The 25,280-nt window shown below is 39.5% G+C and overlaps 1 protein-coding gene across 14 annotated transcripts in view; it reads left to right on the top strand.

Annotated features, from left to right (window-relative positions):
* Positions 1-25,280, top strand: part of LOC135206179 (adenomatous polyposis coli protein-like) — a 626,589-nt gene that overhangs the window by 519,559 nt on the left and 81,750 nt on the right. For 5 of the 14 annotated variants that reach the window (XM_064237476.1, XM_064237475.1, XM_064237478.1 and 2 more), the window contains exon 2: positions 19,409-22,616. The exons of the other annotated variants lie outside the window; for them this stretch is intronic. In XM_064237476.1, coding sequence (XP_064093546.1) covers positions 19,653-22,616 — 2,964 coding nt within the window. In that variant the 5' untranslated portion in view covers positions 19,409-19,652. The remainder of the gene's footprint in view (positions 1-19,408; positions 22,617-25,280) is intronic. 14 annotated transcript variants of the gene reach the window in all.

Genomic DNA, 25,280 nt, shown 5'->3' with positions numbered 1-25,280 from the left:
TGAAAGATGATGTAAACGTGTAATGAAAAAGATCGAATGCTGTAAAAGGTGGAATTAGAAAAAAAAAATTTAACACCTGATGTTAAGGAAGTAAAATGATTAATCAGCATTAGTTTAAATCTGTCTACAATTTTCAAGCAGTTGCGTACCTCTGCTTAGCGAGATGTGCATATCAAAGCGATTGGTATATTTTCGTAACATAAAACCTTTGCGTTTTGAGTATTGTGTTCTTGTCTTGATAGTGAACGACTGGCAAAACTAGTATACAGAGACAAACGAAAAAGCTTTGGTAAAGCTAGAGAGGGACAGAAGAATGTAGAGATACTGGAGCAACGGAGGAGTAGAAGGAAGTGTGTAGAGAATTCATAACTTGATAGAAAAGAATTGCCGAGAGAGATGAAAAGCACCAAAGGGAAGATCATTTGGAGGTAAATTCTTCAGAGGGAAAAAGATAAGAAGAATGAGGCAGAAAAAAGGTAGATAGAAGTCAGCATTAGAAACCATAGAACGGTACTGGACGGTGGCGTGGAAAAACCAGGCGAAGAAAATGACAACTGGTTAATAATAACGGAGAAGTAATAGAAAAAAATGATAAAAGTACGAAAGATAAAAACCGAGAAAGAGAAAGAAGCAGCAGGAAGGACGGAACAACAGAGATGTCGTGACTCACGCTCAGAGCTCGAGGCGCGACCTCTCCCCCCCTCCTCCTTCCAACTCCTTCCCCTCCCCCCAACTACCTGTGTTCATGTTACATGCCTATTATTGCATCCCCTCCTGTCTGCTATTTGGCTCGTTATTATTGTTTGGTCGCGGGGTATTTTTTTCTAATCGCCTCATCCCGATCTTCGTTTCCCATCACGGATTGCAAGTATGGTCAGTTCTTACAGGAAAGTAATGCTTAATCTCTCTCTCTCTCTCTCTCTCTCTCTCTCTCTCTCTCTCTCTCTCTCTCTCTCTCTCTCTCTCTTGTGAATGCTGTGTATGTTTACAGTTAGAAAGGTCTTCGCTGATTTTCCTTTTTAGGAGACAAGGTAATTTTCTACATAGATGCCCTCGTCAGTTGCGACGCCAGTGCAACGTACAGTATCAATCTTTCTTCCCGTGTTCGAACTAGGTTAGTGCCATATTCCCCATATCGGTTTCGCTACACATAAAAGATAAAGGAAAAACTTTATTAATCTCCTATGTATATATGCACGCACGCGCACACGAACGTTAAACCAGGAGTTGAAGAGTTTTTCGTCTCTCAACAGCTACTTTGCGCAAATTAGCAGCATTGACCTTTTGTTTATACTTCTTGACGTTGATCCTCACACGCTTGTTTTGGTTCCTGAATCATCTCGATGGTGTTTATTGATTTTAAATCTCTGATATGGTACTGTCTTCGTGGAAACTGAAGGCTATATTTGAACAATGTCTCCAGCAGCTTGACTGTATGATGTTATAGCATCAGTTTGGCAGACATTATCTCTCTCTCTCTCTCTCTCTCTCTCTCTCTCTCTCTCCTCTCTCTCTCTGTCGTGTGATGAGTGAGCCCAAGATGCCAAATGTCTGCAGAGGCTTAAGAGGTTAAACAGTTGCTATTTAGGAAGGTTAACAGAGGTCCCGTTATTAGTAGCTCGTTAACGAACTTGGGAAACATTTTCCCTCGCTTGCACGTCTGCATAGGAGCTGAGAAAGTTCAGAGAAACGCAAGGAAGGCATTTCTTTTTACGATATCAGTTCGTGAATCCTAGATTCCATGAGACTGGTCACAGGTTAATGAAAGATATCCGATCAGATGGAACTGAGAAGAGGTGTTCTACGCAAGGTCCTTTAATTATATTCTTCCTAGAGTTTATTTTTAAAGGACCTTGGTACTTGAACCATCCGAATCTCATCAAGTCTTTGAGATGATATTTCTATATGCATGTGGCTGCATGTTCAACATGATTGCTTTCATTTACCTTCGTGGCGATTGCTGTTAAAAGGACGCATTATGACCTCTTCCATCACAAGAAACAGGAATGAGTTCACAGTCACTATTGCAAAGGAAGACACATGTATCGTGTTAGCATCGGCATCCAGTAACCTTGCAAGCAGAGTTAAAAACATGGCTTTGCATAAATAGCGTTAGATGCTTGCTTGCTTGCTTGCTAGCTCGCTAGCTCGATTGTCAGAGGTGTCGAACTAATATACGAGCAGTGGGTCCATCTGCTGAGTGCCATCATCTTCTGCTATGCACAAGTGTGACATTGGCACACTTGGCCGTCAGTTTGGTCGCTTTCGCTCATGCCTCTGTGACAGCGGTGCGACAGCGTGAATTTAGAAAGCAGTCGCAGCAGTTTTCCCTTTCAAACTTTTCACTGCCATTCAACCTGAGCCCCGTTGAACATTGAAATATTTTCTCATAAAACTGGCACATAATTGTTTGTGTGAGAAGCGAATTTATATGATCAGTGTTTGATTATATTCTTGATGCATTGTGACTAAAACGCTTGTTATAGTTTTTCCTCTCGCAGACATTTTATTTTGCGTTTCACGTATTAGTTCTGGGCAGAGTTAAATAAATACCCACTTGTGAATAAAACTACCTGACCATTGAATAGAACGGAAACAGAATATGTGTGGAAATACATCATCTGAAGAAAGCAAAAGTACAGAAATAATTTGAAAAGTGCTCTTAGAGTGAATGAAAGAAAAGAAAGACAAAGCGAGTTTGCGGGAGGCATTGCACTGGATCCCATCATTATCATGAGTCATGCACGTACCATTATGCTTCCTGGAGTACCGTGGAGGACAGACAGGCAGCTGTTGAGGGAAAGGGCCGATAGAGGGAAGGGGAGGGGTGTGGTAGGGTTGATACTGGGTGTGGATAGAGGGTAAGGATCGTGGTGCGTCCTGTAGGACCCCGCGTGTGGGGAGAGGTGTTCCATCCTGATTTTAAAGCCCGTGCTTTGTATCAAGCCTGCATTCCCTTGGCAGGACTTAAACAGGATGGGATCCTGACCGAATCGAAGTTCTCCCAGCATTCTATTTCTTTCTCTGGCTCTAGTTCGGTGCATTTTTGCTTCTATGAAGTAAAACATCGTACTTATGAAGATATTTCTATAGTGGCACAAAAATGATCGTTCTGTTAGATGATGAAGTTGATTTTAGCGTTTATGAATTTTCTTTTTTCGTACTGTCAGTTATATTTCAGTTTCTTCTTGTGCCTTTCGTTTTTCTTGTGGTTTGGTTTCGAAAGACATTGCAAGATTTTAGCGAATAAACTAGCCAGTGCTTGTTAAGAATAACTGAATGCAGCCTTATCATAGCTGAAACAAAGGTCGCTCTCGAAGAGTTCGTTACGTGTAATGGATAAAGATCGCACTAAAGAGAGAGAGAGAGAGAGAGAGAGAGAGAGAGAGAGAGAGAGAGAGAGAGAGAGAGAGAGAGAGAGTCCTTGATAAGATGATGTACTGAAGAAAGTGGCTAGAGACTATGCTTAAGGCTGACCTTCTAGGCTAAGAAGGAACGAGCCCTTGTTCGGATACCAAGTGGCATATAATTTGACATTAGACTGAATTTGTTCGAGTGGCATTGATATGCTTCTAAATATCAAGTTTCTGGTTTTAATGCGATCATATAATTGAGTCCAAGAGAGAAAGGCTTCTGAAAGTTGCTTCATAGTGTTGCGGTTTCCACATCCTTTCTTTTCAAGTATTAGGAATTGTTCACACTATGATTAACATAAAATTGACCTGGAATACTGGGAAATCCATCCGTTCCAAAAACTCTTGTCTAAAACACTTTCCTTATATAGAAACAAAATGGTTATTATAAAGTCTGGTTCTTTGAGAGGAACTTGTATTGGTTCAGAAAGAGCTTGGGGAAAGAGAGGTAGACAATTTATGAATATTTTTCAGTCATTATATGTTTGGTTGTATTGTTGGTAATACATAAAAATTTATACATTCGCTGACAGACTCAAATTCCAGCCCGTAGAAGAAGGATTGAAATTGGTGTATCATTCTAGCCTATATAATTCCTTCGTTTTGTCAAAGACTACTTATTTATCTTTCCTGTTTTACTTTTGTCTTAATTCCATGTATTTTATCAAATTATTGCAAGCTGTAGTCTTTTATTTTGCTAAATCAGATTAACCAGATTACGTATGCTGAGCCGAGGAATAATTTCTTTTTTTCTTTTTATGAATAGTCCTTCAACCCACAAGAACCCAGATATTTATGACTTACATTTCCAGTTCATTGTCTTACCAACAGTGCATCAAGGAAGCGTTTTTACGCCGATTGCCTAGTGATTGTTTTTATTCGGTATTCCTGTCATCTGTCATTCCCTCTAAGTCATCGGAATCCCATTTGGGGCTTTGCGGCCGTGTTGTAATTGAGGGCGTCAACGTCGAGGGATAGTTGTTACGTGGCAATAGACACCGGACTAATAATTGCTGTTTGTGATGCATGCATGCAAGTGCATTCTACATCGTGTGTGTGTGTGTGTGTCTGCATGTGTCCGTTTGCCTGCCAGTGCGTGTAATTGTAGGTCTGTTCGTCTGCGCTTGCGTGCGGAGTTGTGCGTGATGGTACGTTATTCTAGTCGTGAATGAGCGTTTTTGCTCTCATATGGACGACGGAGAGAGATCGGACACTTTGATAACAGAAATAGACACTAGGTTGGCAACGCACATCCGAGGCGTTGAACCTACCAGTCTTTTTTTTTTTTCTGCTTGGCCTGCCCCGAAATAAATTCCAAGTATTCAAACTGCAAGCGAGGGCGAAAGCAAAATTTAAATTTTTTGCGTAGGCTTGTCGAGTTTGCATCGAGTGCATGTGCGCATGTGACAACGGTAACATATGCACTGTTTACGGAAAAAGTTTATATTAGCGTCGTATTCCGTCCTTATAGCAGTTGTGAAAACGGTTTGAGATGAAATCTTGATATGTATAATGTACGTTATCTCATCATATGCAGATTCTAAAACTGATAAATGTCACATTTTCTCACCGCAAAGAAATATGAAGACGACGAAGCCCCGGCACTGAATAAGCTGTTCTTTGTCCTCTCACCCCAAAAGCTTCAAGTTGCAACTCAAGAATTTGCCTTTCCTTGAATTACTGTGTCTGTGGTGTTGCATGGGAAGTTTTGCCTTCCTAATTATTTCAATTTTCCTTTTTTTTTCCACTGCATTCCTTATTTTTTTATTACATTACTTGAAATACAAGGGCTTTTGCACGTCGTACATACATATATGCTTTGGTTTCCGTTTTGTTCTTGCGTGCGTATGTGTGTGTGTATTCACGCTTCTGTTTGCATATTTTTGCGTCTGTGTTTATACTTTTTTAAGAACTTTTTGTAACTGAATATATATCCCAAGCTGCACCCCTAACGCTGTAATCTTCCCCTCCTCGGCTCCCCGGAACTTTTAAGTTTGTTTGTGTTCTTTATTATAGCGCCGTTTTTTAGCGAGGCCCCTTTTGTATGGCTAATGAACCGTTATGCCTTTGTATTTTCTTAGCTCCGTCCCAAAATGGCCGGGTGCTCTTGAAGAAATATTAGTGTCGGAATTGGCTTTGTCTCCTCTTGGGTTTACGGGCGTAGGGATGACGCTTGTTCTTTGAAGTTGAGAACTATTCTTTTTGCTCACGTTTTTGGAAAAGAAACTTTATTGAAAGTGAAAAAAATAATCGTCGCTCGGTTTACTTTCGAGAACGAAAGTGAAGTGGGATGTCAGATTTATAGAATTGTAAAAATCTCATTACTCTGTTTTATTAACTAGAATAAAAAAAAGACTTTTCCAAATTTTTATTGCTTTCAAAGATCACCAGAACTGATGATTCTTGTTCCTAAGGCTTGCAGGCAAAATTGACCTTTTTACTGCTTGGATAGCTAAGCAAAAGGGCATTGCTCTATTCTTGAAGAGGGGTAGAACTTAAATTCCAACATGCGATGACTGCACACCTTGTCGCTTGAGGATCTAAGATAGCAATGGGTGTCACTTCTTAACATAAAAAAAAACTCACTGTTGACTAATAAATTGAGTCAACAGGACGTTACTCTACTGGTGCCAAAATCTGGAAAGCTTGTCCAACGCTGTCTGAAACTGTTAACAGTGTAGTTCTCGTTTCATACCAAATGTAACAGAATGTATGTAACTTAGTATTTTAAAGTGTAGATATGAATTATAATATTTCTTTACGTTACGAATCAAATGTACTCCTCTCTGGAATGTGATACTCCCCCTGGAAATGTAAATAAAACTGAAATTCGTCTCTACATGAAATTGTAGGCAAAATGGAAATTTTTCATAAAATAATCGAATATTTAGTTGAAGTTCAAGTTGCTTGTAACTTGAAACAAATTTTGATTGTTTTTAAGCTTCTAAATGCCTATAGAAACCAGTGAAAACGAAACAACAGTTCCTGTAACGAAAGATACTAGGAAGAGGACCCGATGACAATGGCATGTTTGTGCTGTAGATTCCATCGCTGTTATCGTCTCCCGCCATAGGGAAAGAATAAAGGGAAATGAGTGGACCCAAGAGGGGATTTCATGTTGCCAAATATATGTATGTTAATAAAGCATATTGTCCTTATGCAAATGAACGCTGTTGTGGGAAATGCAATACATCTCCTTCTCAGGAGTGTCAGGTTTGCGTGTGGTCCGTTTGAGCACTTGTCTGCACACAATGCATGTTTGTGTATGTATATATGGAAGGAAAACATGCATGTTTATGTTGTCGCTTGGGTTGTAGGTGGTGTTGGTTTGGTTTAGGGGTGGGGTGGGTTTGCGGGAGAATTGGATGGTTGTGGGGAGGGGGGGTTGTCAGTCGGTGGAAGAGCAGGGAAGCTTTTGAGTCGCCGAGGTTCTGTCGCGCTGAGTCATCGTCACTCTCAGCTGTGGACTTTTCCCGGGTTAACCCTCCTCCCATTGCTCCTACCCCATCCTCCATACCCCCCTCCTCTCCTTGCCTTCTCTCCTGGACCCCATTCCGAGGAACGCTGTCTACCGTCTACTTCCCAACAATTCGCTCCCCGCTTCGTTCTACCCCCCCTCTTTGGCTTGTTCCCCTGGTTTGCGTCCGTCTGCCTTCATGTCTGCTTGTACTGATTCTTACATTTTCGCGGTGTTATTATTATTTTTTTTCGGAATACTTATTGTTGATATTAGTGCTATTTTTGCAATGCTGTTATCATCGTTATTGTTGATGCTGTTGTTGTTTTGCGGCCGTAACATTTTGTTGCTGTCAAGCGGTTTTTGCGACTTGCCAGAGCCGCATCGCTGGAGTGAATTACAGCAAGTGATCTTCTTGCGTATGTGCTTAGACCGACGCAGAGGATACAGGAAGTTGCTTTTTTCCCGCGATTATATTTTTATGATATCTGTATTTATTCACTACTAACTCCGCCAAGGTGGTTCAGCTTTTCGTTCGGTTTGTTTGTTTGTTGATTTGCTCATATTTATGCTTGTCTTTATAACAAGGATTACGCAGAGTTGGGTCTGGACTTTTACGAAAATTTGACCAAACAGGTGATTCAATTGAGGGAGATTTAGACATTGAATGGGATCACTAATCCTTGGCCGAGGTTTGTGGTATCCAAACTTCTTTTTTATAAATAAATAGCCTAATTACAACGAAGGAAACTCACTGGAATGATGTGTTATTGTATATCCGTTAGTAGTATTAACTAGTATTTCGATAGAAAAGAGAAGATGAGTGAATAAAATATATTTGTACGTGAAAATAAAAGCTTGATTCTTGATTCTATTAGTTTGTTATAATTTCAGTACTCCTGTCTGTATTCTGAGGCAAAAAAAAAAAAAAAAAAAAAATATGACTTTCGGGAAGGCCATTTAATTCTTGGTAAATAGTTTGCACATCCTCGAAAACAGAATTCGTTCTCCCAGGAAAGACCAGAATTCTAATACCTGCATTTGTTAAGAGAGGAAAAGATTCCTCTCCACGCCCCTTTCGTCACGGTTGGTGGAGTTCCCTTTTGGCACCGGCGGGGCACTCCGACTCGGTCAAGTTTTGTTGGTGGGAAAGTTGGTCGTATTTTTAGCGTTTGCGTGAATTGCAGCGTACCCCGTGTAGTATCTCTAGTGCCTTGTTTTATCCACCATTCATTCCGAGTGAACGGTTCTGATTCTGGTGTATTATTTCCTTGAGGAAACGATTGTATATTAAAAGGAAAAACTGCTTATCATGTGTGTTCTGAGTTTGTTCATTGGCATTATATTGAGTTCTGTACGTGTATTAAAATGTCCACCTGTCTTAGTACTACAGTGGTAGAGATTTTGATGAATAAGACTATTTTTTCCTTACGTAATTTCAGTCGTGAAATTTTAGCAGTGCGCGTCATTACACTTAAAGACCTCAGCTGGCATCATACATTAGAAATATACTTGTATTCTTAACTTTTTTTCTCATTAATACAGCTGCCGCTGCTGCTCCTGGCTGTTTTCTTAACATTTACAGCGTCTCCCATTAAGTTTGATGGTCCGCTTCTATTAATAAAAGAATTACTCAAAGACAGAGGGCTGAAAGGGCAACAGCTTTAACTGGAAACTAGTGTTTATAGGAGTCTCATTAATGTAGCTTTTAAATCTCACACCCTCGCTTATCTAGCCTTTGAAGTTCCGACGTTGCGTACTCTCTCTCTCTCTCTCTCTCTCTCTCTCTCTCTCTCTCTCTCTCTCTCTCTCTCTGTTCATCTTATTATGACATAATCTATTCGCCTTTTTTTTTTTCATTGTTGTTGCATCTAAACCCACATTCATTTTGTTTTCAGGACGTTCCTGTAAATGTTAATGTTTTACCTCTTGCCCGTCGTTTTAATTTCTTGCAGACTGACCTTGCATAATTGTTCCGAAATCAATTTCCGTTTTCTATATTGACCTTTCTCTTTAATATTTTTTTATCGTACCGTTTTCATAAGCGTCATTACCAGTGTCCTATGTCTTACGTCAACGACGGGTAGTAGAACGCCATTTCTAATCTCGAAGGTACAAATAATTTTACCGCTCCATTTAATGTTTTCATTAAAGATTGAACGTTTGTATTTCCCAAGTCTTTATTGCCCGTTGCTGATACCTGTTTTGTTCTGGTGCTGCGGTATGATGGATTTTTCTTTTTTGAATATTTCAGTTTTATCACGAGATCGCCCTCTTGCTATACTTACCAGTTATTAGGTATATAAAGTATATTTCAGTCTTCTTAGTTTTAATATTCAGTGTTATTATCTCAGTTGTTCCTTACTAAAACCGCATATTGTAGGCGTATGGGCTCCGCAAAATCTTTTTTTGTAGTTTGTTTACAATTTGTTTTTCTTTTTTTTCTTTTTTTCGTTCAGCAGTTTACGTACATCAGCTGAATTAGTTAGTCATCGAGGTTGGAATATTTAGTACTGCTGGAGAGGAAACTCGAACCCTTACATCAGTTCAAATCTGAATGGGGTATTCATTAACAGCGATAACCTGTGCCTTTGTTGGTATATATATGTGAATTATCATTTTTAAACTGTACGTTTGAAGTGTTTAAATTTTATACTCGTATTTGATTATGAGGACTGATTTATTATATTTTCGGAGCCGTTGAAACAAGGGATTATTTATGCCTCTGGAACAATGGCCTGTAGAAGGACCAAGAGGTGTACAGGGGCGGTCGTACTTGTGGACCAGAGGGATTAAGGGTAAAAAGTCTACGGTAACATTACAACATATTCCATTTTAAGATCCTCCTTGTACATATCGTGCGTGCCCTTTGTATGGTATCCTAAGATCCCTGATCCTAAGTACCCTAATTTTCGTGTTCATCATCATCATCATTAACTTTCTTTTATACTATCATTTCATTATTGTGAATATTTTTTATCGGGACAGTTCCGTCATGTGTTCGTACTTGTTAATGATACCGGGGATTGTGTTGCCTATCAGCCATACAGAGCTCCAGATCATTTACTTTTTAAGTAATTACTGATCACGCACAATGATGCTAGGCATTTTCATCTCCAGTGAAAGAGGCCATTACTTATCCATTGAAAGTGCTTCGTTCTCAAGACCAGATTATAAACTTGACATGCCCCTTTCCCCTATATTTTTTTTTTATTTGTGAATAACCAGTAAATAAAACATTCTCTTATTCCTTTTTAAGCGCAGTGTTGCTTGTCAGAAATATCAAATCTTGCTTGTTTATCAAACATTTCTTTTGAAATGTCTAGGCGACAGGAATGGCCTGTATGAGGATACATACTACACTTGAGAGAACTGCTCCATACAGGGGCACACTCATCACTTATGCAAATCCTTGGTATCAGGTATATATTTAAAAACACGTGCCATTTATGCAAATAGCTCGCAGGACGTATATTTAAAAACATGCCATTGGCGTAAAATGTATGTAAAGTACGCAATTGAAAACAGACCTGCCTCTTTTTAAAGTGTTGGTTTGTCAGCACTTGAAGGGTGGAGTTCATTAGCAATTTTCTTGCGGGACAGGATTTGTTTTGCGAAGCTTTGCTCTTCTCGGTTCCTTTCCAGCTGATAGTCTCAGCAGCAAAGTTAAGCAACGTTGGGGTTGGTCAGTGCTTGGATAGGTGACTGCCAAATAATGTCAGATGCTTGGCGCATACGCTCCTTGAACATCCTTAGGTGGGGAGAGCATAGGCCATCAACCTCATCCCAAAAGACTTGCTAAGAACCGGAAGCGTTACATCCTTGGAAGCCACGATGCACATTTTTTTTTACTTAGGTTTCTAAAAAGACACGAATAATAATTGTACTACTTGTGTTCGTGTGACTTTGATGATTGATTGTTGTTGACGCAGTGTTAATGTCCTACATGTGGAGGGGTTGCAGAACATTAGTGGTTTTGTGGCAGATTACAGAACAGTGATGATGGTGGCGGTTGCAGTGATGGTTTCGCTAATTGCTTATCCATGTTTTATGTGCGCTAAAGTTGGACGTTAAAGTATGATAAATTGTGTATTTTGACACTGGTGCATACATTTAGTTTTAAATAGCTTCTCTTCATGTTAGAGTTTCCTTTCATTTGCTCGCTTGGTTATGTTGTATATTTTTGGTACAGTTTTGGGTATGGAGTCTCATTCAGCTTCCATGCTGGATTAATTACTTCTATATTTTGGTAAATCAGTTTTGAGCCAAAATATTTTAAAAAACAGTTAAGAGAATATAACCTAACAGCTAAAAGAATAAGATGCGTTTACTCAGTCAGGCTTCTTGTGTAAAAGAAGAGGCGCATACATACATACATACCATGTAATTACGTTTAATGAAGAAACTCGTATAACCCGGATGGAAGGAAAACACCGCAAAGGCAGATTACGTGAACCCGTAGCAGTTGAAGGGATCAGGCATTAAGATCGAAAACACGAAACCGCCGGACGATGTTTAGAGGGGGAATTAAAAAGGTCTCTCATTTCGTCACGCGCCCTGCGGATGTTTAGATGAAGGAGAAAGGGAGTGGATTGATGTTCTGTTGATGTTTTCGCTGTCAAGGACGTGGTTGGACATAACGTGCATTGTGGCGCGATTCAAGTTTGTCATTCGAGAAGACTGGTCGTCAGTCGAAGTGAAGATTTTTTTTTTTTTTTTTTTTTTTATGGTTGTCCTGTGGTTACCTGCAGTGCGGAAACCGTTTTTATTCTGCTTGTGTTCTTTATATCCTTAGGGGAATTTGTATCTCGAAGTTTTAATTGTTTTACAATTTCTATAGTTTTGAGCATATATGTTATTTATCTGTACCATAGACTTGTAAATTTTATCCAGGTGATTTTATTGAGAGCTAATTAATTGCACATTTTTTTATTACGACTGGAAGTACTGTCGTTTGACAATGTACGACTCTGTAAGAGTGAATTTGTTTGGTAATTCACTTCAGGATCGAAATTATAATTAATTGTACAATTTTGTTATTGTCTTGTGAGGGACAATTTGCATACATCAATTTGTTGGCCGTGTATATCCGGGTTTGACGTCTTATCTTTGTTAGTACTAACAGTGTGAGGTACATGAGGTGTATTTATCGATTTACGTTTTGAGAAATACATTATATGGGATTAAAACTAAAGGCCTTACGCGACATTACAAAGAAGGTCCTTAAAGCATTGAAAATATACTGTTAGATCTAACCAAAAACACTAAATGACCATGGAAAGACTTGAAGGGCCTAACCCACTTTTCTTCATTTACTGCACTTTGTTTAGTAATCTTTTGTCCAGGTGGTTACCTGGTTCTTATTGTATAGCACCGTAAAAAAAAGGACTAAACAAAAAATTAAACATCCGTAGGGGCATTTTATGGCCGTCTAGCGTTTTATCTGTGAAGGTTCGTTGGTGGATTTATGCGTCCTTTGCTAAACACGCTCCATGACAGATGGAGACACAATGTGCAATTTGTATGTAACTCTGTCCCCCAACCATGGAGGTCAAAGCTTTAATAGAATTGTTTTGGATCTGAAGCTTTTTCGAGTCTCTCTCTCTCTCTCTCTCTCTCTCTCTCTCTCTCTCTCTCTCTCTCTGTGCGCTTGTTTCAACTGAATTACGAAAACTATGATTTTGTTGTAATGGATACCTCGTAACTACTAATAAAGGGAAGAGACACAAGAATTTGTTAGACCTGTCATGGTTTATTCCACCTTTTCGTGGTTCCTTCAAATGGTAAGATAGACGTTTATTATTCAGTTCTCTCCCTCGCGTTTTAAACAACAAATGCGTAATCATGGACATAAGTTGTGGGTCTTGTTGTAGTCTCACAGGTATTTAGAATAAAAAATATATCCAATAATTAAATTCCCCAATAAAGCACTTACCTTTATCACACATTCGTTACGTGCCTTGTCATTTCATCTCTTGGTAGTGGGGCTCTTTTCACCCTCTCGCCTTTTCCCCCTTCCTTCTGTTGTTTTTTAAGCGCCTCAGTGGCGTGGTTGGCTTGGTGTTTGCTTCTCACCTCGGTGGTCGCGGGTTCGATTCTCGGCCATTCGATTGAGGAGTGAGAGATGTGTATTTCTGGTGATAGAAGTTCACTCTCGACGTGTTTCGGAAGTCATGTCAAGCCGTTGGTCCCGTTGCTGAATAACCACTGGTTCCATGCAAAGTAAAAACACCATACAAACAAAAAAAACAAACCTTCCTTCTGTTGGGTCTCAGAACCCACCTCAGACACATCCACGTTAAACAGGTTTGTTGGTGATCGATGCCTTGCAATTGCTGAATCATAGTTCTGTCTCGTTTCGATCGGTTGGCTACCTGGAGGCGCCGCCCAACAGGTTCTCCCCCCATTTCACGGAGCCGAACAGTCTGTGGGTGTGTGTGTGTTTTCTGTAAAACTCGGGAAGCATTGGGCCTGTGTATGGATACCGGTTTGCTGATATTGTAGGCATTGTAATTCATCGATTTGGGTTGACATTTCCTTTGGTCTTTTCGTTGAGGTAGTGTTTGGAGGGAACTCACATGTATGTGAATTTTTATTTTTATTTTATACATATCAAGGATTTCGCACATTGAAAACATACTCGTGTTACTTTCAGTAAATTTTGATTCATTTTGATTACCATGTTTTGATAATCTTCAAATTACATGATGTTGGTTTTTTCTATTTAAAGACCGGATAAAAATAGTTTTCAACAAAATAGCTTCATTCTGTAATATGAATCCTGCAGCCCTGTAACTTTTACGTCGATGTGGTTACCGTAAACTTAATTTCTACAAATATAATTTCTATTGACATTCTACTCTCGTACCTTCCCCTCACCGTTCTTTTATTCTGGGGTAGATTCCCTTTCCCAGCTTTCTCTGTGGATGTTATTGCAGTTTCTCCATCCCTACCATTTCTCTTGATATGTATCTTCCCCTCTACTGGCATTTCTTCTGTTATTGTCTTTTCCTTTTTCTTTAATCTTTTTATGTTGCGTCATCCATTCAGATTTCTTTCTCCCCCTTTTGTTAACCCTTGTTTTCCTTAACACTTTTTTCCTTGCCTTGAATCAGCGGTTTATGAATACGGTTTCTATTGCTTGATCCTCTTACTATCGATCGCTTCTCTCTCTCTCTCTCTCTCTCTCTCTCTCTCTCTCTCTCTCTCTCTCTCTCTCTCTCTCTCTCTCTCTCTCTTTCCTCTGCAGTTTCTATATCAATCATGAGACCAGCTCTATCTGATGATCTGATGAAATATGATATGAATATAGAAACTTGAAATAAAATCAAAGTAATTTTATCTGAATATAGAAACTTGAAATAAAATGAAAATAATTTCGTTTGAATTGCTTTGAAAGGGGACGCCATTGTTTTTTATTTGCATGAATAAATTGAACATTCCTTTAAAAGTAAAGTTGAAATGAGAACCTCATAAATTAATTAGATAAAAAACGATTTATTATAAGTTTCGTTTTCGAATAGATCAACTGTTCTTATGGTCATTTAGACCAATAAAGTAAAAAATTCCTATGGGTGAGGAATAGAGAAGCAATAATAATTCGTAACTATAAACAAAATTGATGAATTGAAATGAACAAAATCACGTTTCATAAAGGATGGCTGAAGATAACATCGGTTGATGATGTCTGATGAAAGTATTGATTGATGATTACGAATGCGATTGAATATGACGACCAAAACGCATTAGTGTCTTGTTAGTTCTGAAAGGCCTTTCAGAAACGGTGCCATTAGCAGTGTTTATTTCTCTCTACGATGACTGGGTGTCTTTTCCTTTGGACTGTTTGTGCCTTCTTGAGATTGCTTACTTTCCTCTATTTTTATTAATCCCATGTCGCATGTGGGTGTGTGTGTGTGTTCCTGCGTTACTGCGTTACATGTGATTTCAAGGTTGCGTTTATTTCCACTGACATTTATAGCTAGGTTAGTTTAAAGAGGTCTGTATATTTTGAGACTAAGATTAGAAAATTATAGACCCGAGCTGTCGGTCGGTTAACTCACCCTAACGTGTTTGAGTGATGAAGCAATTCTAAAATCCTTTTCATTCTTACTGGTTGGTTCCATGAAGAATCTGAGATAGTCTCTCTCTCTCTCTCTCTCTCTCTCTCTCTCTCTCTCTCTCTCTCTCTCTCTCTCTCTCTCGTTGCAACCTAAGTTATCTCTTTTGCTTTCTTTCGTAATAACATTACAGGTTCTTCTATATATAGCAGTCATCATTTTTTTCTTTATTGCTTTCTGTTGTGTTCTAAATATATGACTATCATATATTGCCACTTTTTTCAGTGCTATGTGCCCTGTGGTTGAACCCTCTGTTTTCTGTTGTCCCAGAAGGATACAAGTTGAATGATTTTCCTTCATTGGTTATTAAAGTTTTAGTTCTTATGGTATATGTATAGCCATACACGCGCGTAGAGATATGTATTGCTGTCGTGCGTCAGTTTTGGAGTTAGAGCCAGATCAGATATGGTTCGGAAATATGGAACAGTTTCCCATATACCAGGCCTCTGATGGGTTGTTTAGATGTTCGAAACATCAAAGCGTATCTTTGAATCAGTGTGTTTGTGCTTAAATAATAATTTGCGTTGAAGTTCGTCGCTGCAGATTGCGCATTTCACCTTTGGTCCAAATCGCGTTTTAAATAGCTGTGATGAGATATTGCTCGCGAGATTGTTGCATGAATGGGTTTTCGCTGGTGATTTCGAGTATATCTTCGTGGTGATGATTATCAATAACTTATAGTTCATTTTTATGAATATTTCAGATGGTGGTAAACATCCACGAAGTACCTCTTAACTGGAGTGGATTTCGTTTTTGCGCTTGCCTAAATAAAATTAGTGGTGTTCATTATTATTATCATTATTATTATATTATTATTTTTTTTTTTTTTTTTTTTTTTTTTTTTTTTTTTTTTTTTTTTTTTTTTTTTTTTTTTTTGCTATATCACAGTCCTCCAATTCGACTGGGTGGTATTTATAGTGTGGGGTTCCGGGTTGCATCCTGCCTCCTTAGGAGTCCATCACTTTTCTTACTATGTGTGCCGTTTCTAGGATCACACTCTTCTGCATGAGTCCTGGAGCTACTTCAGCCTCTAGTTTTACTAGATTCCTTTTCAGGGATCTTGGGATCGTGCCTAGTGCTCCTATGATTATGGGTACGATTTCCACTGGCATATCCCATATCCTTCTTATTTCTATTTTCAGATCTTGATACTTATCCTTTTTTTCCCTCTCTTTCTCTTCAACTCTGGTGTCCCATGGTATTGCGACATCAATGAGTGATACTTTCTTCTTGACTTTGTCAATCAACGTCACGTCTGGTCTGTTTGCACGTATCACCCTATCCGTTCTGATACCATAGTCCCAGAGGATCTTTGCCTTATCGTTTTCTATCACTCCTTCAGGTTGGTGCTCGTACCACTTATTACTGCAAGGTAGCTGATGTTTCTTGCACAGGCTCCAGTGGAGGGCTTTTGCCACTGAATCATGCCTCTTTTTGTACTGGTTCTGTGCAAGTGCCGGGCATTCACTTGCTATGTGGTTTATGGTTTCATTTTTCGTATTGCACTTCCTACATATGGGAGAGATGTTATTTCCGTCTATCGTACTTTGAACATATCTGGTTCTTAGGGCCTGATCTTGTGCCGCTGTTATCATTCCTTCAGTTTCCTTCTTTAGCTCTCCCCTCTGTAGCCATTGCCAATTGTCATCGCTGGCTAGTTCTTTAGTCTGTCTCATGTATTGGCCGTGCATTGGTTTGTTGTGCCAGTCCTCTGTTCTTTCTGTCTTTCTCCTGTCTCTGTATATTTCTGGGTCTTCGTCTACTTTTATTAGTCCTTCTTCCCATGCACTCTTTAGCCACTCGTCTTCACTGGTTTTCAGATATTGCCCCAGTGCTCTGTTTTCGATGTTGACGCAGTCCTCTATACTTAGTAGTCCTCTCCCTCCTTCCTTTCGTGTTATGTATAGTCTGTCCGTATTTGCTCTTGGGTGTAGTGCTTTGTGTATTGTCATTTGTTTCCTGGTTTTCTGATCTATGCTGCGGAGTTCTGCCTTCGTCCATTCCACTATTCCTGCGCTGTATCTGATTACTGGCACTGCCCATGTGTTTATGGCTTTTATCATATTTCCGGCGTTGAGTTTTGACTTGAGTATCGCCTTGAGTCTCTGCATATATTCTTTCCTGATCGTGTCCTTCATCTCTTGGTGTTTTATATCTCCTCCTTCCATTATTCCCAGGTATTTGTATCCTGTCTCATCTATGTGTTTGATGTTGCTCCCATCTGGTAGCTTTATCCCTTCAGTTCTCGTTACTTTGCCTTTTTGTATGTTGACTAAGGCGCATTTTCTATTCCAAACTCCATCCTGATGTCCCCAGATACAATCCTTACAGTCTGGATTAGGGTATCTATTTCCTTGATGCTCTTACCATACAGCTTGATGTCGTCCATGAACATCAGATGGTTGATTTTGTTGCCTCTTTTCTTGAGTTGGTACCCGGCATCCATCTTCTGTAGTACTTATTATTATTATTATTATTATTATTATTATTATTATTATTATTATTATTATTATTATCATCATCATCTAAAACGAGATTGCATAATATGACAATAACATTAACGGGGCACGAGTTTTGCCTTCAGAGATTAAAAAAAAAAAAAAACAGTAAACTAAGAACTTAGCAAATTGTCTCCACTCCACCATCTCCGAAAAAAGAGGAAACGAAATCAGTCCCCTCTTCATTTACAGCCTAGTCTTTGAATTCGACAAAGTCACTTGAAATGACTTCATTAACTAAAACCTTGCTCGTTTTCATTTTATATGAACTTCGTCTGGGTAATCTTGAACTCTTGATATAGCTGTGGGGAATGACCTTGTAGATGGCTGGTGCCTGGTCGTCCATAAAAACACCTTTTTAGTCCGTTCACTTATTTATCGCTCTTAACGTGAGCTTCATCAACGTGAGCCTCATCAACTTCCCTCATGTTAGTGGGGAACTTACGAGGTCGTTTTGCTGTGTTTTTAATTCTTCTGTGCCTTATGGTTTGGCTGCTGGTTACAAGTCAGGTATAATATTGGGCGAAAAGCTAGTTACTGTTTTTGGGATTCTGTTGACATTTTTACTTGGATTGAAGTTCCTGTAAAGGAGACCAAATTCATTGGTAGAGGACATTTATCGATCTGTACTTTCACAAGAATTGCAGAAACAGAGTGGTTTATTTCTTTGCTTTTTAGCCCATGAGATCAATTTTACATAGTAAAGTTACAATAGGAAGACAGGCGAAAAAATAATGACTGTTTCTGCCATTCAGCGTTATACTAATGATGTGGCATTATTTCAGATTTTGTAGTTTGTCTTGTATTTGTGCCCTTTAAGTTTTACCTTCGGCCGCTGGTCCTTGTCGTAGCAGCATTAAGCACGTTCAGTAAATCACTCACAATTACTGCTTTACTTTTCTTCCGTCCCTTGAGCGTATGCGCTGAAGGTCAGAATGGCGTAACGCGGATAAAGAGACAGCGATGGGTTGTAGAGGAGTGCCAGAATCGTGCGAGGGTGTATATGCGTGTGCGAAGTGTCAGTGTCATTTTTGTTTACGAGTCTGTTTACTTGGACATCTTAAGATTAAGACGACCGCCCTCCTCTCCCTCCCCCCTCCCCTCTCCTCCTCCTCATCTTCTGCTATACAGATCACCTCCTATATTTAGATTAGAGGGAGATTAGATGTTGTACGATAGTAAGGGTTCCCAGTTTTAAGAGTTATTTACAGTGAAAAGGGAAGATTGTTTTACGCAATGTTACATTCACCCAGAGAGTTGAGCTTAAATCTTCGTATCTGTTTTTGGATAGAGTTCTCAACGTTTATCAGTTTACCCGTCGAATTTACTACCAGTCTGAAGCACAAAACTCACAATGGTCATTTTTCATATTTTTAAGACAATATGGCCTCTCAAAAATGAACTGAAACACTGTGCGAAAAGGTCTTTTTTTTCACCTTTCTCTTTCTGAATTACCACAAGATCATGAAGGCAATTTCAGTTCAAATTTGTCTAGATGTCTGCCAATGACCCTGTGGTTTTCATCTTTTGAAGAAGAGCAAGGTATGGAGGCCAGTACCTTTATTCCTGAATGTAGATGATGATGTTTGTTCATTTCATTATGAGTGATTTAGTATTGAATTAGGATGTATATAGTACGAACACAACACATTTACTATTTGTATCGTCAGGGTTCTTGGCATACCCAGACATGTGTGAGAACAGTATGTGTATGTAACATACAATATACGTGGAAGAGAAACGTGGTCTTGAGATATCACGTGTAGACTAGGAATAAAAAAAGAAGGGTCTGAATAACAAGATTGTCTTTGTATGATCTTTATGAGCGTTCCTGGACTGACTTGAGTGGATTTATAACTCATGTGAATGTCTTTGATATATATACTTGCTTATTAATAGAGTTTTACTGTCTTTACTATACAGGTTGAATATATTTTATAGTGTTTATATATTGTTGCCCCGATGATGTACCTGACTGTAGTTTGTTGACATTAGGATAACCAAAGACATTGTATAATTTTTATAGTGGATTTTAGTGTATCTGTAGATGATGGTGGTACACTCCAGATAACAAGATTTTCCGTGAATAAAGTGGAATATATAATTTAGAAACTCTGTGTAAAAAAAAGTGTTATTTGTTGTGAAGCGTGTCACAAATTTTGTGAAAATGTTGACAATGCAAGCCATGATCCACCACCAGGAGGCTGGGGCGGTGCTGCGAAAGCCAGACAAAACCTCTAACCGCCCCACTTCCAGCAATAACAGTAAAGGTAAAAATAAACGAAAAAGTGGTAAGAAAAAGAAAGATGCCTCTACTGGTGGAGATGACATTATAGGGGATATCTTTGCTGATCTCCCTCCATCGTGTGGAGAGAAAGTCCTAAATACTCAGGTAGTAGCGCGAGAATGGCTCCTTTTGAAAAACACTGAAGTGCCAGACATTCCAAGGGATCCACCACCTTTGAGTGGTTTTGAAAGAGGCTCTGGTGCTAGACAATCAAGGGACGAGTCGTCTATTCCAACACCCAGTCTTGTCCCCATTCGGAAAAGAGAGCCTAGGGTAAGGAAACTGTCCAAATCAAAGGATGCCAACGGTAATGTTAAAGTCTCAAAAGATCACCAAACCAGTCTTGAAGATGGCAGGGGTGATGGTGATATACCTTATAAAGTCATAAAGCCACTAAATTCAGAAAATAGGGAAACAAAGGTGCCTCAACCAAGATCATCATCATTTCCAAGTGATGTAATGTCCAGTAAAGGTGATGAAACTGTAAATGGGACTTTGACCAGAGACAGCCATACACAGGAAAAAAATAAAGCACCTGATAGTCCTCCCAGAAAAACCTCACACCATGGATTTTCTGAAAGTAGTGACAGAAGAGACAGAAAAAGTGATAGTAGTAAAGGAGGTACCAGCGTAAAACGGCACAGCAGTAGTCGGAGCACTGGATCAGAAGGAAGTACCCTGCGTCGGTTAAGGCGCCGAGGAACAAATCATTCTACTACAGCAACTCAGACTCCTCCAGGCTCTCACACGGAATTAAATAATTGCACAGTACCAGCAGATAATAAGGATAACAAACGTACATCATCCAAGAGTCATGAAGGACATTCAGGGGATCATCGGGGCCATGAGGACACAACCTTTTTGGATTTTGCTGGTGGCATTCCAGGAGCTTCTCTTCTGCTGAAGTTGGTTATGCCGCGGGACAAACGTTCTAGTAGACACTCTGGTGGGACTCCTGCCCAAGACACCCCAACACCTGCTCCAGCACCCCCTCCAACGAAGACTCAGAATTCTCCACCCTTACCCTGGTTTTGGCCTCCTCTTCGTCATGTGGAAGGGATCAGCACAGCCCAACCCACAGTTATAAGAGGTCCACCAGCACCACAATTGTCTAGTAACAATTTCCATGGTATAATTGCTGGTGGTGGTGAAGGAGAAGCTATGGGTGTAATACCTCCATTATTAAATGGGAGGGTGCCATTTCCACCTAGGGCAGCTCCACCAGTGCCTAGTCATATACAAGGGGATCAGATGAGTGTTTCTAGTTTTAGTAGCAGTCTTGCTGGTCACACGTATGAGCAGGTAAATTTTATCATAGAACCTCCTATCTCAGAATCTAAAGAAAATGAATATGAGCAAAGAAAAAATAGTGGAGTAGGCTATATCCAGTTTGTTAGCACCAAAGAGGAATCTAAATATAAAGAGTCTGGTAGTCTTCGTCACCAACCAAATGAAACACATTGGCAGGAGAAAGGAGGAACAAGAAGAGTACCATCACGTAGAAAGAGGAAAAAATCACGATGTGCAGCTACAGAAACTGATGATACCTTTGAAATCTCTGATATTGCCTTCCCTGATATGTCAGTCTTACAGAAAGATGCATCAAAAGAACTTTACAGACGTCTTTCTCATGATGAAGGGGAGAATCGACAAATTGTTACTGACGTACAACCTCATTTTAGAAGAAGCTCTCTTAGTACATATGAGGAACGTCATTCTTCAACAACTTACAGCAGTAGTAGCAGTGGAATGGGTAGTAAGCATATTGTGACTGTAGAGAGACATATTCCATTTATAGCCGAGACCAACTTAGAATTACGGTCACGGTCACAGTCAGCAACTCCACCAATGTGTCATATTCCAAATCCTTTTGAGAATAGTAGACGACTTGCACGTTCTGTTACCCCTGAGTCAACTGCAACAAGGGATGCAGCATTGATACATCAACTTCTAAATTATGCCAATCAGGATAAAGCTCAGTCTTCATCTTTTGAGGATAGCCCTGGGATGAAGAACAGCCCACGACGTCATGGTCTTTATGTACCTATTGACCATGAATCAGACACAGGTATAACATCCGAGCCTGAAGGAAATAGAGAGCCTCCACCAGTTACATCTTCTACCCCTCCCAAATTAAGGACAGCTAGACAAGGAACAAGTGGTCCACCATTCTCGTGGGACAAGCGAGATCAATGGCTGTGCCCAATTCATGGAACAGCCTTCCCATACCAAGCAGGGATGTCACCAGCAATTCAAAGGAGACGTCTCAGACGAGCATCACTACCTGTTCCAGTTGCCCCAGAACCCCGACCTTCTCTCCTACAGCGTTTAAGACGATCATTCAGAAGAAGTAGGCATGCTGAGCCTCTCATAGCAGAATTGCCTATTCTAGCAGATTTAGAGCCTCGTGCTGACACCTTGCCCCCTCTCTTATCAGAAGAGCTCAGATTAGCTCAGGGTCTGAAATGCTGCTGCCCTCAGCCAGTGATTGACTTCCGACGATTTCGGCCTCGGGTCGCGTCAGTTGCCACAGTAGAAAGCTCCACTGGTGAACATATTGTTCCTGAATCGCGTCAGAATGCAAGCCCTGATCCTTTACCTGGGTGCGATATGATCATGCTGAGTAGTGACGAAGAGGATCCCTTACGTGTTCCAGAGCCAGGGACAAGAGTACTGGTGGTGACAAGTGATGAAGATAACACGTCACCTCCACGTCCAGGGTCACGTATACTGCTGGTCAGTAGTGATGACGAGAGCAGGTGCTCTCCCCTGCGTCCAAGTTCAGGAGTTGTGTTATTTAGCAGTGATGAAGAGGATACTACCCTACGACCTCCAACACCTCAGGTAAGAATAAAAGAAGATTGTTTCCATACCATTTTTTTTTTCTCAGTGGGCCATTCACGCCACATTCCATTAACATTTGTCTAAAATAATCCATTTTGGTTCTTTAAAAATTCATCATTACATTGAAGTATTTTGTTTACCTAGCAAATTTGTAATTTTTTATTACCTTTACCTGATGTTAGATACTTGTAGTGTCGTTACAGAAATATAAAAGCGAAATATGTACAGAATTGGGTAATTGTAAGTTAATAGCAGTATAAAAGGGAATATGGGTAAATACTAGTTAATTTTACAATTTTAACTTATTTTCGGTGAATTAAAGGGCATAATTTGAATAATAAAGAAAAATTATTAACATACCAGAAATGAGAACAACATTGGTTCTTACTTTCGGCAGTTATTCTATCTTAGTTTTTCCAGGCATATCGTTTCCTGGTGTGGTTCGAAGTGTTTATTACCGAGATCTATCCAGATGAGAGTTTGAGGTTAACAGAATTTAGATTGCCATCTTTGTCATTAGAAACCAGTTTTGGCAATCCTCCCAGATTTTGTATTATCACTGAGCCATGAGACAACACTTGCCTTTTACTAGATGATAGTTGATGGGGTTGCCCATTTATGGCAACTTCTGTCATGTTCTCATATCTTGGTCTTGATTAATTTTCTTCATATCAATAATTTGCAGTCATTATGCCGAAGTAATTTCGATTAGTAAGGCTTTTATTTGTGATGTTATCATGGAGAACTTTGGCTCTGAGCTTGACAGCCACGTCAGTGTACCTTCATTACTTCGATTGCATTTTGAAAGTAAGAAAGTGGTCGTAATGACGTAATTCAATTGTGTATGAATGTGATGACTAAGCTGTTAAAATATTTGTTCATTTTGATTAGTAAATGTATAAGGCTCTGTTCAGATAGTTTGATCAACACGATTTCCATTCATGTTGTCACTAGCGTAGCAATGATAATGGACATCAGCATCAAAAAAATGTTTTAAGTGGAGACGTAGAAATGATATCGGCCTGGTAAAAGTAATCAGTCTGGGAAGTTATATGCTTGTGCGCGTGTCTCGTTGTGCCCACTCCTTTCCATGCAGTGATAAGTCATTGTTTGACTTCCTCGAATATCTTGAATTTGCCACGAGAGGGTCGTCTTAGAATCTTGTATCGCACGCTGAAGTCAGGTAATTATCATTTTCAAACACCCTTAGCAACGTAGCACAGAAAAGAAATAACACGCGAAATTTATGCAGTAGTTCATTTGGTAATGCACAACACCTTTTCCTTCGTGTTTTTAATGTTTTTGGGTTACTTAAAAGTGATGTCAGTTGTGAGTTCAAAAAACAAAAATAAGTTATTGTTACGTGTGCTCTTACTGGTCTGAAATGATGAACAGTTGTATGATTTATTTGTTTTATGTATACTATGTACCGGATAGAGCTGTTGTCCTTACAATATCATTTAGCTTTTAGAACCCGAAAAGAATACGTGTATGTATGCATATGTAATGACAGTTGAACATTCACACATATATAATTAGAGATGCTAGTGCAGTTATTCCCTCAATCATCTTTTACTTTGACGTTATACAAGTAAATTTTCGGTGCTCTTGGTAAATCCTGTTGCTAACCGATGCCCCATCCCCTTCCTCACCCGGATGCCATCGTAATGTCTGCATCTGGAGATAACGAACTTTTAAACTTAGCCATCAGGTGTGCAAAAAGATGGGACGACGAGGACTTCTGTCCCTGGCAAGAGGATGTGTGCGTAGGTGTGTGACGTATAGGCTAAAGTCCTCATGACGTCATGGAGAGCTCGTGACGCTAAGTGGGAAAACTTTCAGGGAAAGATTCAAGTGTTTTAACATTAGGAAGATTCACTGTACGTCGTTCTTTGGAATATAGGAGGAAGTTTCGTATTTTTAGTTTTAGTCTACTTTTTATGTTATTAATATTCATGTATCCTTTTTTTCTTGCTTTTACACCACACCTTTACCTTCCCCCTTTTCAATTTTATGGTTTTTTTTTTTTTTTTTGGGGGGGGGGGGCGTGGCCTAGGTTGCCTTGGGGAATTGGGATGCCTGTAACATTGGCATCTGCATTTGAAAAACATCGAAAAAAATAGAGAAGTGTAGACGTTAGACTTCATAAAAAATGTATAGTGAAATTCAAGGTGTGGTCTTTGTGTATGCATTAGTAGGGAAGAAGGAACACAGTGTCTTTTCTCTGGCAAAGAATACCTGATATTTCTAAAAGGAGAACGTAACTCCGCAAGGTTTATAAAACATTGGAGAGGTGCTATGGTGAAATAGGGCCGTAAAAGGGCAATGCTATTGGAATTGACATAAACACAAACATGTGGGAGTGAGAGAGATAAAGGTTGACTAAGAAAAGCAACGTAAGATAGTAAAATGATGGAAATATAGGAATGGACTTTAACGTTCCGCAGGAGAGAGAGAGAGAGAGAGAGAGAGAGAGAGAGAGAGAGAGAGAGAGAGAGAGGAGATCTTTTTTTCGTTCATTTTCCCTACAGGACTAGAACATTCAGTCTTCCGTGGTTTTCCTTCCCTTTAAGCAGATTTTTAAGGGTTTTCTGAGATTAGAGAGAAAAAGGGGATAAGAGCTTATTGTTTGACTGATGATAGGTGAGCTGTTTTGACGGAAGA

The sequence above is a fragment of the Macrobrachium nipponense genome, chromosome 29 (assembly GCF_015104395.2).
Source record: "Macrobrachium nipponense isolate FS-2020 chromosome 29, ASM1510439v2, whole genome shotgun sequence".
Lineage (NCBI taxonomy): Eukaryota > Metazoa > Arthropoda > Malacostraca > Decapoda > Palaemonidae > Macrobrachium > Macrobrachium nipponense.
This window is presented reverse-complemented; position numbering and strand designations above follow the sequence as displayed.